The 13,503-nt window shown below is 39.1% G+C and overlaps 1 protein-coding gene across 1 annotated transcript; it reads left to right on the forward strand.

Annotated features, from left to right (window-relative positions):
- Positions 1-796: 796 nt before the first annotated feature.
- PSKR2 (phytosylfokine-alpha receptor 2) lies at positions 797-7,658 on the forward strand. The gene has a single exon (XM_089169172.1). The coding sequence runs from the start codon at positions 1,587-1,589 to the stop codon at positions 4,746-4,748; it is 3,162 nt and encodes a 1,053-aa protein (XP_089025298.1). The 5' UTR covers positions 797-1,586; the 3' UTR covers positions 4,749-7,658.
- The last annotated feature ends 5,845 nt before the right edge of the window (positions 7,659-13,503 follow it).

The raw sequence follows: 13,503 nt of genomic DNA on the forward strand, positions 1-13,503 counted from the left end.
TCCAGCTCCTGAGACTAAAACAAGGTGAAAGTGGGTTGCTTCTGAGGACGGAAAGCCACCTCTGAAAATCTAGTTAGTTCAGGCCAGCAAATGATAAACTCTATTGAGAGGAAAGACCTCAAGAAATGATGAAGATCAAGCTTCCATCAACCCAATCGTGAAGGTGGACGGATTAAGGCAAAGCAAAAGCTAATCTCTACTGTATTCTCAATGAGAGCTGTGTCTCCACTCTCAACCCTTTAGTGGGAAAGCAAAAGCAAAAGAAAACCTAAATGGGGAAGTGAGTAATTGCACGCTGGTAGTCTTTGACTTGAGATGTAAGGAAGCAACACAAGACAAGGCAATTAGGCAAGGCAATCAAAGTGGGGGTGGCCGGGTGGGTAGCGTCGTTCACCTAATAACTGCGGCAGTCACGTAAACGGCACAACACTCCGTGACGTCCGCCAACCGCCACCTGGTACACCTGCTCAGTCAAATCTCGACCGTCAGATCTAGGTTCAAATCTCAACCCTTTTGACCTTTTTGTCTTCACTTGTCACTCTCTGGTCTTGAGTATCCACACTTTCCTTGTTCATTTTGGATTTGCCTGCTTCTCTACTTTTTGAACTTCTTATATAGATATTATTATTATATATCGATCATATCGACATTAAACTCACTGCGCACCGCACCCACCGCGCATGGCCAGATCATCTACCCCACTTTTCTACCCAAAAAAAAAAAAAAAAAATCATCTTACCCACTGATTTTGAAATAGGGGGAAAGACAGAGAAAGAGAGTTTCTTTTTGGGTGATGAGATAAAAGAAACAGAGAAGACGATTAGAGACATGGGTGTGGTCCTCGGAGGCAAAGACAAAGACAATTAGACTATTGGTAGGGGTTGAGAAGGAATCAGAGATCGTCAAAGGTCAGCTCCTCTGTCTTCGTTTCAATGAATTAAGTAGTAATTTAATCAATAGAATAGTTGGGAAAAGGACTGAGATGACTACAGTGAAGACTTTCCTTTTCTGTGATGTCTATATTCATGTTGTTGCCCTTGCGCCTGTCCTTAGTCTTCGAATTGACATCAATTAGATAGGTTTTTCTTTTTTCCCCCCTTCCTTTGGATACTGCTGTCACTTCAATTTTGAAAACTACATTTTGAAGGAATATTTGCAGGAAAATAAGCGTTTTATGTTGTGTTCATGGGGGTTTATTTCTTCATTTGCAAGCGTTGGTTAGGGACGATGGGTGGTTCTTGAGGTACTTTGGAATGCGAGTTTGAAGAAGTTTCTTTCATTCCCATGTGGGTTTTTTCAATATTAGATTCAACAACGCATATGGATTTGTAGGTTTCTGTTCTAGGGATTTGATTTCAGCCTTAGACGTATTCTGCTCTGAAACTGTGTGGTTCTCTTGCGCTTGCTTCCCTTGCTACTACTGTAGTTGCGTGTTTTGGGGATCGGGTTCTGAAGTTTCTCCATCTGGGTTTCTTTCTTTTAAGGAGAGGTGCGTGGCTGCGTTAAGAAACGTCTACTGTCAAAGACTGTTACTGAATAAGGAGAGTTTATGGGTTGATGATATTTCATACCTTTTGGCATATGTAATGGTGAAGCCAGAGTCTTTTCCAATGACTTCCCAAAACTTGGTTTTCGTTGTTGGTTTTCTATTTTTGTTTCTGGGCGCTGGAGCATTGAGCCAGACCTGCGATCCCAATGACTTGGGGGTTCTGATGGAGTTCGCAGGGAACCTCACAGGTGGGTCTCTTCCTTCTGCATGGTCCGATGAATCCGTTTGCTGTCAGTGGGATGGAGTTTTCTGTGAGAAAGTGGGTAATGCTTCGGAGGGGCGGAAAGTTACTAAGCTGATTCTTCCAGAGAGAGATCTAACAGGGATTATACCAAGTTCCTTGGGTCGCCTGGATAAGCTTGAACAGCTCGATCTTTCATTCAATTCTCTTTATGGGGGTATACCTACAGAGCTATCGAACTTGCAGCAACTGGAGGTTATTGATCTTAGCTACAATAAGCTTTCTGGTCCGATTACAAAAGCACTTTCTGGGTTGAAATCAATCCGATCAGTCAATATATCTAGCAATTCCTTCAATGGGAGTTTGCCCGAAATTGGAGGTTTTCCAAACCTTGCAGTCCTCAATATGAGCAACAACTCCTTCACCGGCCGTATAGTTACTGAACTTTGCAGTGCTTCCAATGCGGTTCGGATTCTTGATTTGTCTATGAATTATTTTGAAGGTCCACTCTTCATTACTGCTTTAGACAATTGCAGTACGTCTCTCCGACAGTTTCATGTCGATTACAACTCACTATCAGGTAAACTGCCAGAAAACCTGTTTTGGTTAACGTCTTTGGAGCAGCTTTCAATGGTCGCCAACAAATTCTCTGGTCAGCTGAGCCAAAATATCAGTAAGCTTTCAAATCTTGAAGTTCTATTTATTTCTATAAACCATTTTTCGGGGTCACTTCCAAACGTTTTTGGGAACCTCACGAAACTGGAACTGTTAACTGCTCACTCCAACTCCTTCTCTGGACCATTGCCTTCTACTCTAGCACTTTGCTCCCGGCTTCAAGTGCTTGATCTCAGGAACAATTCTATTAGGGGGCGTATTGATATTGATTTCACTGGGATGCCCCATCTCACCATGCTTGATCTTGCCTCAAATCATCTGTTTGGTACACTTCCAGCTATTCTGTCCAGATGTCCTGGGTTGAAAGTCTTGAGCATTGCTAAAAATAGCCTCTCTGGCCCCATTCCTACTGATTTTGCAAAGCTTGGATATCTTTCCTCTCTTTCATTGTCAAACAACAGCTTTGAGAACTTAGCAGGAGCATTGGATGTACTTCAGCATTGCAGAAACCTCACTACTCTCATAATTACCAAGAATTTCCATGCAGAAGAAATTCCAAGCAACATCAATGGATTTGAGAATCTAGAGCTTTTTGCGGCCGGAAACTGTGCTCTTAAAGGCCAAATCCCTATGTGGTTACTGAATTGCAGAAAGTTACAGGTCCTGGACCTGTCATGGAATCACTTGAGTGGTAGCATCCCTCCTTGGATTGGTCAGATGGAGAATTTGTTTTATTTAGACATCTCCAATAATTCTCTAACAGGAGAGATCCCAAAAAGTTTGACAGAACTAAAGAGCCTTATTTCCTCAAACAGCACTGCTCCTCAAATTGTCACCTCTGCTTCTGGCATCCCATTATATGTAAAGCGTAACCAGAGTGCCAATGGTTTGCAGTATAATCAGGTCTCTAGTTTTCCTCCATCATTATTGTTGTGCAATAATAAAATTAATGGGACAATATGGCCTGAGATTGGACGGTTGAAGCAATTACATGTCTTAGATTTGAGCAGGAACAACATAACTGGGACAATCCCATGCAACATTTCTGAAATGGAGAATTTGGAGGTCTTGGATTTGTCTTTCAATGATCTCTATGGGTTTATTCCCCAATCCTTTAACAAGCTCACATTCTTGTCAACATTCACTGTGGCAAATAATCATTTGCAAGGACCCATTCCAACGAGTGGGCAGTTTCTCAGCTTCCCCAACTCCAGTTTTGAAGGCAATCCTGGATTATGCGGCCCACAAACTCATGCCTGTGGTGTTAATAATACAGGTCTGAAGCCTGCTATCTCAGGTAGACCATACAGTAAGATTAACCGGAGCAGTATAGTTGTAGTGATAATCAGTATTGCAGTTGGGATTGCATTACTTTTAGCTATTGTCTTGCTTAACATATCAAAGAAGGATGTTGACGATGCAATTGATGATGTGGAGGATGAAATGAGCAGACCACATAGGCTATCAGAGGCACTTGGGTCTTCAAAATTGGTGCTTTTATTCCAAAATTCAGATAACAAGGAGCTAACTATTGGCGATCTGCTGAAATCTACAAACAATTTTGACCAAGCAAACATAATTGGTTGTGGAGGATTTGGTCTAGTGTACAAAGCCAACCTCCCCAATGGAACAAAAGCTGCAATCAAGAGGCTTTCTGAGGACTGTGGGCAAATGGAACGTGAGTTCAGGGCAGAAGTGGAAGCCCTTTCAAGAGCTCAGCATAAGAACCTTGTCCCTCTACAGGGTTACTGCAGGCATGGTAGTGGCAGGTTGTTGATTTACTCCTACATGGAGAACGGAAGCTTGGACTATTGGTTGCATGAGAGAGTTGATGGAAGGTCAGAACTTGGATGGGATGCCAGGCTTAAAATTGCTCAAGGCACTGCCCAGGGATTGGCTTACTTGCACAAGGTCTGCGAACCAAATATTGTCCATCGGGACATAAAATCTAGCAACATACTCCTGGATGAAAATTTTGAAGGTCATCTGGCTGATTTTGGTCTATCAAGGTTAATTCGTCCTTATGATACTCATGTAACGACGGATCTGGTTGGGACCTTAGGATATATCCCTCCTGAATATAGTCAGACATTGATGGCAACATTCAAAGGCGATGTCTACAGCTTCGGGGTGGTTCTTCTGGAGCTTCTTACAGGTAGGAGGCCTGTGGATGTTTGTAAAACAAAGGGCTGTAGAAACTTGGTATCATGGGTGCTTCAAATGAAATCTGAGAAGAAGGAAGAGCAAACAATTGATCCATCAATCTGGAGCAAGGATTGGGAGAAACAGATCCTTGAGGTACTTGAAATTGCATGTAAGTGCATAGATCAGGACCCAAGGCGCAGACCCTCCATTGAACAAGTTGTTTCATCCCTTAATGCTGTTGCTTCTGATGCTGCATAATTCAGCTTTTTTAGTGTTTTTTTCTTCTCTTCCATACAAATTTAAATTCAGTCAAAAATGGCTTGGGATGGGCTGTTGGTAATGTCTTAAATGAAATAGAAGAAAGTGTAAAGAAGAAAACATTATTTATACTAGTATCTAAATGTTGCTGCAGCAGATGTCACACCTGTATACATGCAGGTTTTGGATAAAAAGTGGTCTTAATTAACTTGATTTTTCATTTCCCATGTGTGTAAGCATGATCATGTATGCTGGGTCATTAGTTGTTGCTTGGTTACTGATCACTGATGCACAGTTTAAGCCATGGCAGCTGAATAAAGAGAAGAAACTGATCTTGAATGCAGACTGACATCAGAGGCATCTTGGCCAATTTTGCTATAATCACTGCCACCATGGCAGTCAGAGTCAGTGGCTATGGCTGTAAGTTCTATTTTTGGTTTAATTTCCATATTTTGTTTTTGTTGGTTCTTTAAGTCGGGCTGGTTTATGCTATTTAAATCCCATCTTACCTGCCTGTCTTTTCTTCAATATCCAAAGTTCCTGGGTTAGATTAGGAATCTTCTTTTGCAGGTTAATTGGTAGAGATAGAGTCAGTCTCTGTTTAAATTCTGACCCTTTTGCATCAGGACTGAATCTAGTATTTTCTTTTTTGAGTATGAGTATGTCTTACTCAAACTCTATATGTGAGTGGCTACAGCATCAAAATTGAATTTGAGGAATTTTGATGCATGAAGAAGCTTTGCCGCTACTAGCTGCTCGATGATTTTAGGCCATGTCTATGGATTAAGAGGAATTTCTTGTACGATTTTGGCTGCTGCTGCTGTGAATTCAATAGCATGATCCTGGTGATTTCCATGCCTGCATTCAGGTGGATTCCTGACTGGTTTATCTCTTCTATCTCCATTATCCCATTCTCCATTAAATTCTGGTCAGAAATTCTAATCTCCAATTTACTTTTTCTTTAGTTTTACTTTGCTTAGCTCCAAATCCAGGTTTTCTGAAATATGTTTCTGGTTTTCTAGTCTTGGTTACTTGTTTGACTAGCTAGTTACTTCTTTGATTGAATTTTGGTGTAGAACCCTACATCTCTGCCATTGATTTGCTTTCTAGTCCTTAACTCCAGTAAGAAAGTTTCATACCTCTGAAATCTAGCCTTGGGGGTTCTAGTCAGATTTACTGGCATATTCTTCCTGTTGATTAGACCGTGTTTCTACCTCAATATGATCTGTATTGACTGCAATATGAACTTCCTACAGTTCTAATGTCGCTCATTTCTTTTATTCGATATATTGTATACCATTCTCCAGAACTTACAGTGTCCAAAAATAGAAGGAATTCGAAACGATTTAAGTTTCAGGCTGCCAAGACGAATGCTTCGCTTGAGTCTTGAGAGCTACTTTGCACAAATGCCAACGGTGAGGTTTTTCTCCAAATTCACCCTCCCAGGACTGATAGGCTGGATCTCACTGGGTAATCTCCCCCTGCCCCCTCTGTTTTTGTTTATTTTCTTGAAAAATGTGGCTTTAATAGTTTTATGTTAGCAATAACCCACATCTTTTCAGTTTTTTATTTTCTTTTATTTGTAAGTTTTAGTCACTGTTTTGGAAGCAATTGCAAGTTAACAACAGGTCGGAACCAAATTTCATATTATCACGCCGGTTTGTCATTGAAATCTAATGTTTGATTACCTGTTCTTCTTCAATCAACTACATTATGGTTTTCTTGTAACTATAGCATTGGCTCAAATCCTTAGTAACATCTGGGCAAGGTAGTAATTCAGACTTCTCTGTTTTGTGAAATTTATTAGATTCCTCTATGGCTTTCTTCACTTACAGTTGAGTTGACTCAGCCATGGAAATTTGTTGCACTCCAATTGTCATTGCATGGCTCCCCTATGAAGATCTCTCTTGAGATTGATTACAGGTTTTCAGTAACAGCAAGTATTTAGTTGTATGGACAACAGAGACATCATTGTGGAAATACATCCACTGAAAGATTCTGGATCCTATGTAATAAGTTCAACCATATTCTGTGTAACAGAGGCACTTGATATTCTTCTGTGACAAATATATGGCCTATGAGTGTCTGTGTTGGTCACCATTAACTTTGTTTCCAATCTTAGCATTTAAGATTTTCATTGAAGATGCTGTGTTGGACATCATTTTCTGTCAGATTCTGAAATTCAGAATATCTCTGTTCTTGTTACTTGGCCTTTTTATCATTTCCTTGGGTGCTTGAGTCTGATGGTTGTAGTGGTGATCCTCTTATCCCTTGACTCTTTCAATCTATGGAAGACGGCTGGTCTGTTGATGGTCATTTTCCCAGTTCCTTTCAGTCCCACTAGTGGAGTTTACTCAGTTTTGCACCATTTTTGCATTATTTCAAGCTGGGAGAATGTTGACTCTCAGCAGAACCCGAAATCTTTCAGAAGGGCCTCAGTTAGGACTTGGAGATGACCTACTGATGGGGAGAGTGGTTTGTTTGGAGAACTGAGGGCAGCCATTTTATGCAATTCCACAGGTTAAGAACACCCCTGATTCGCCCTCGAATACCCTGCATAGGTAGTGTAGGATTTACACACTGGGTAATGGCCCCTATAATTCTTTTCAACTTCATTGCTAAACTTAATTATAACTACCATATTGTATTTGTTGCCAGATACAGTGGAAAGTAAAGAGTATCTTTTGTCTTTGGTAGTTCTTGACTTGTGTTACCAATTCCATCAGAGAGAAAGAAATGGAACTGAACAGGAAAAAGTTGAGGGCAACACAACTATTGCTTGTTAAAGGGACCATGATGAGTTGATTCGGGGTGCCTAGCTAGTCTATTTCTCATTTTGCATTCCAAAAGCATTTACAGACAAGGGTGATCAGCTTTGACCAATGCTTGTTCCTGTTGGCCAACAAAATCCACCGGCATGCGGCTCAATCAAGAGATAGAACTGTTTCTGTTTGTAATTTAATTGGTCTTATAAACCAGTCTTTCATACTCCAGGTGTGGACCTGGTTTTTGGGGCTTCTTTCCCAGAGTGAGCAATAAAGTATGTGGAGCCTGGAATTCCTTTTCAAGGTATATGGAGATGCATGCCTCTGAATAAAGAAGAAACTGATTGAACATCAGAGCATGATAACAAGACTACAAGATCATCCCTCTTTCCCTCTTCCCGAGGTCTTCGCCCCGGTCGCTCTGCCGCCAACTCCCTCCCCTCCTCCCTTCCAATCCATTGAGTTCAATGGAGGTGGTGGTTTTCAATTATCTCAAGACCCTTGCCAAACCTTTCCACAAACGTTTTCCTATCCTCTTTGATTGCGACTAGTTTCCTATCCATTCATGTGTGATAAGGACTCCATTGAGGATACTATCAAGACCGACATCTCAACTCCTATGTCCCTCTCCAACCATTAGGGTTATAGGAGTAATCGTGTTAACAAGGGACATCACCAATTAAGCGATGGTTTTATTGTTAACTTTAAATCGTCGAGAAATAAGAAGGAAAAAAAAAAAAGAAAAAAAATCTAAAAATAGGTAGTGCAATCCGCTATCCTTCATCGTTGGTCTTTTTAGTTTGTTAGGCTCAGTGCCTTTCTATTGTTGCTCTTTGGGTTGAGTTTTTCTCGTCTTGCTTTGTTTGGGCTTTGTACCTTGTGCTCTTGTATTTTATCTTTATAATGAATTTTTCAGTTGAAAAAAAAAAATCAAAATGTCAAGTGATAAATACAAATGTTGCTCAAAATTGATCGGGTATGGGATACCCAGTATGTCCAAATATGGCACAGTCTGAAAGCTGATATGCTTGTGAGGCAGGCTTACAGTGTCAATCGGCTTTCTGCTGCAATCCTGATGTGATCCAAAACTATGAAAAACTTTGCTGACTTCTTGTTATATAATAATATGGAGAAGAAGAAGAAAGGAAGAAGTAACGTGCGAATGAGGTTCTGGAACCCTTTTCTTTAATATCTGTTAGATTCATGTCAATATTAGTGGGTTTCTGTAGAAATGAATCTACATTTACAGCTGTATTGTAGAAAGGAATTGTCTCTTCAATTTTCTTTTATTATAGCTTGTCCTGGAAAAGTTTTGACACTGAAACCTTTCTCAAATAAAAGGGGGTTGTGAGTATTTTATTTTGTGTTTGCACGAACCAAATAGTGGAACTCTTTTTTTCAGTTGAGTTATAAAACTCTTAATTCTTTTATCCTCCACCAACCTCAAAGCTAAAGAGAGTCAACTTCCTATTTATTTTTTTTAAGGTAATGTATCATTTGAATTAAGAACTAAAAGAGAAAGGCAAATGCAGTGTTGTAGGCTTTGGCACAAGTAAAGTTTAGGGAAGTAATTTTTCTTTGCAATATTATTTTAACAATTTTTGTTGAGAGGCTATTTTAATAGATCACAAAGTATAATTGTATTGTGCAAAGTATACTACACTGTCAAAAAACATCATATAGATAAATTCAGTGTAACAAAAATAAAGATACTAAGATGGATGAGTAGCAAAATTAGGAAAGATAAGATAAGAAATGATCATATTAAAACTAGACAAAAAGGAGCTCCGACAAATGATAAGTTAAAAAAAAGTCGTTTGAGGTGGCATGGTTATATTTGATGGAAGGCTTGTAAATGCCCTTATCACAGATAAACGATTTAATCAAAATTGAAGGAATTAGAATAGCTAGAGGTAAGCCTAAGATAACCTTAAGAGAAATGGTGAGAAAAAATATGCATATGTAGCTGAGAATTGGTATCTAATATGACCTTAAACACAACTAAAAATGAAAGTTAAGTATCTATGTAGCTAACCCCATTAGATTGGAGTTTGGATAAAACTTGTTATTATTCTTGATCTCAAACTACAACTATGAACCATTACACCAAGGGCACCTTATTTGAGCAAAAATGAAAATGAATAAAAGAGTAAAGTTATGGGTACAACTACTATACTTCTAGAGAATGAGATCTACCTATTCCACTTGCATCAAACATGATAAAGATCATTCAAACATGAGAGAGATCTATCTTTGAACTCGTACCTCTGCTTGGCCATTGTATCTTTTCCAAGCTATAGAGACATTCCAGTTGGCCATTGAGTAATTGGATCCATTATCCAACTTCTTGTTGCAGACAACAACAAAAAATCTGTTGTTAGATTCTTTTAACAAAAACAGTGCATCATTTGGCATTCAATAATGTCTACTCTTCAAGGTTCCTTTCTAAACCAATAATCTTTCTGAGTCAAAACGCAAATATGGAAATTAGTTGAAGTGTGCATTTCTCTATGTTACTCATCCAGGTTTCAAATCTTTAGAGAACATACTCTCTTGATATTTACCAAAAGAAAACTCTCTATAGATATATAGATTCAATGGTTAATAGTCAGAGCTTTAACTTTTAAAGATAAATCTTGAATTTAAAATTAGATCAACTGTCGACCATAGGATCACAAGTATAAGACTCAGGATGAAGGTGCCGCTTTAATATTTTAAATATAATGGATAATATTTAAACTCGGCCAAAGATCACCAGTAGCAGAAACTTGTCCTAGTACTTGAAATATGAATTTGGGTTAAACGAATAAAGTACCTTATATGGATTGATCAGCAAGCATTAGATGTTATAACCATCCAAGGTTAGGTACTTGGTACTTGTAACGTGTTAAGGTGGAGGGTGAATTGATACTCCTAATAGACTTGTCACATCCACCCAGCTGGTATCCATTTATCCGAATACTCGGGGGAGTGATCCATGGTCACAAGATCAGGTTTCAAGTTGTATCACACACCATTCCACATAACAACATAATCATGGGCAAGAATAAATCAAGTGTTCAATATCAAAAGAATAAATATCACAAGTGTTCAAAGACCTTAGAAGGGTCTCAAATCAAATAAGTGTAAGATAAGTCAAATCTAATAAAAACTAATCCTCAAAAGAAAAATAAAATGAAACAAAGAATAAATTAGAACAAAGTCTATTTCTTCTAATATTAATATTTTGGCTTCTTCTCCAAGCGTTTATACACTTGTATCTTCCGATCGATGTCAACTCGTTATCCCAATGGCGTGTTAGGCATCTCCTATCATTGTTGATCAGGGATGAAATAGTACTCCATACTGGTACTTGGATCGTACCACAAGCCACAGTCAATTCCCATTGTTTCCTTAGTTGTATAATTAAGGAAAAATATCTCCGAACTCGAGCTCGGGTGTTTCTTCACCTGTATAGACATCTAAAAACAACAAGCCACGAGGGATGAGTTCTGAAGAACTCAATAAGTAATTCAAATAAATATGCATATCCTTCATTTATACAAATGGTAATAAGAATAATATGCTGACATGGTATGAAGTGTCATAATTATGCAAATGCGATGTAATAATGTTCATATACTCTAACCAATGTAGGTCTCTATCAAGATAGACGCGCATTTAGATATAACACCAGCCTCCTCTGGTAGGTCTCGTCACTCTGATCTCTCACATACTGGTTATCTCTATTGGGATCCTGGGTAAGGGGTAGAATCACTTCACACCTCATCTGGAGTTTAAGTCACCACTCTCTCACTACACCATTGGCATGAGTACTAGTGTGTGTTAGGGAAAAAGCCTAACTCAATGCAAGTCATATACTTTGTCATATAATTCTAGGTTCATACTCCCTATAGCACCAACCAGCTCAGTTCAGTATCCTTCCCTATCTAGAGTCAACATATCTTATGGCTTGAACCAACTCGAATTATGCCTTCTCTTAACCCTATTGATCGATCACATATACTGGGCAAGAAGCTCTCATGTCCTCTCATGGGTTGGTCACCGATCTTAAGTTCCCATGAGCCCAAGCCTATTATATGTAATCCCACCAATGAATGGTCCCCACAATGTGGTTATGTCCTCTCACGGGTTGGATACTGGTCTTGAGCACCCACCACCCCACACTGCTGCCACGAGTCACTCGGCCTCAATACCCCCATCGATAGGGTAATGACAAGACTAGATGCCTAACCATGTTTCATATAGACAACCTAGAGATGCTCCCTAATTTATATGTTCCTTCTAAGGTTCCTAGGGTAATGGTTAAACCACAACCTCAGATCAAGTCCACTTTAATTCCAACTCAACAATAGCACACATAATTCAATAAACAATCATGATTCTTCAAATTTAGAGCATTACAAGAATATAAAAGTCTCTAAGCATTAGCATGTAATTGAATATATAAGTCCAATATTACATTAAGAATGAAAGATGAACATAGATAAATGAATTCCTTGACCTTGCAAGTGAGTTGTACTTCTTCAAACGGAACAAAAGGTGCTTTATCACGTGCCAATTAATTCTATTTAAATGTTGGTTAAAGGTTAGAAACAATCCTAGCAGTCCTACCTTGAAAAGGAAAACAAAAGACAAAACTACCGAGTATAGTCTTTTGAATAGTAGCAGGTATGGGTTGCCCAAGAAGACCCATAGTCAATCAACCCTGGGGGTAAGGGTTGCTTGAACAATAACCTACAAGGGTCTCTCGGGGTGACCCATGCCGTGAGACCCATGTCCGAGTACTGACAGAACCTGATCCAACACTCTTTTGGCCATGGGATTTGGTTCTAAACTACTTCTAGAATAGAAAGGAAATTTTATAAACACCTAGAAACAAGATCTATCAATAGGAAACAATAAAAAATTCAAAACGAATCGAAAACCTAACGAATCACGAATAGGTCTCTTCCAAAACTTATCCGAAAAGAAAGGTAGAATAGACTGATTGTTGGATCACTCTACAGCAGTAATAGAGATAGGGTTTAGGTCTCTTTAATTTAAGGATCTCTCCACAAAGATCCACAAATGGGGATAATCAAAAGGAGATAATTAGAAGGTGAAAGAATATACTAATCTTAAGGAAGACTTAGTTGGAGAATGGAAGGCTCTTTGGATGATCTCCACCATATTCTCCCTCTTTGCAACGAACTCTCTGACGTTCTCTTACATTCTCTGACGGGTTCAAAGTGAAATAACATGTTTTAGGTCAAACAAATCATTAAATAGGGGTCTAAAATGCTAAAAACCAAAAAATGCCCCTTTTCACTCACGGGCACTAGTATGGGTCGTCTAGGGAGACCCATACCCCAATCAACCTTGACCCTTAGAATTGTTCCATGAGCAATTTTGAGGGTGGTTCTTCTTTTGGCACTACTCCAACACTTAATCCACACTTAAGGGAGGTCTTACTTGATCTTTGGGACCTTCCAAACATGCCACCAATGAATTATTGATCCACCTTCCATATTCGTCAATGTTCGAGTGAGATCTTCTTCCGAACTTCAACAACTCTCCAGCTTCATTATCTTCACCTCCCACTTCCATTAATTCAGGTTCCAATCTAATGGTCTTTCTTTGGATGGCCCATAGTTTCCTTCTACCCTCACTCCAGGTTCTCGAATCTACAATATGGATTTTTGGGTTAGGATCATAGGGGATTTCACATTCTCTCCCCCTTATCAGAAATTTCGTCCTCGAAATTGGAAGCATACTTGGGTTTTGAAAGAGATAAGTGTACTTCGCTTTCATCTCGTCTTCCTTCTCCCAAGAAGCTTCCTCAAAGGTTTGGTTCTTCAATCTAATCTTTACCAAAGGTATAGTCTTGTTCTGCAAATGCTTGTCTTTACCATGGTACAAAATTCGGTCGAAAAATGTGAAACGAAACCCTATAAGGACCGGAAAAAAGTCCTCAGTTTCGGTTGAAACTGTCAAAATTGTGTTGAAAC

This window comes from Hakea prostrata, chromosome 9, assembly GCF_041222555.1.
Source record: "Hakea prostrata isolate BN-2017 chromosome 9, UWA_Hpros_2, whole genome shotgun sequence".
In the NCBI taxonomy this organism is placed as follows: domain Eukaryota; kingdom Viridiplantae; phylum Streptophyta; class Magnoliopsida; order Proteales; family Proteaceae; genus Hakea; species Hakea prostrata.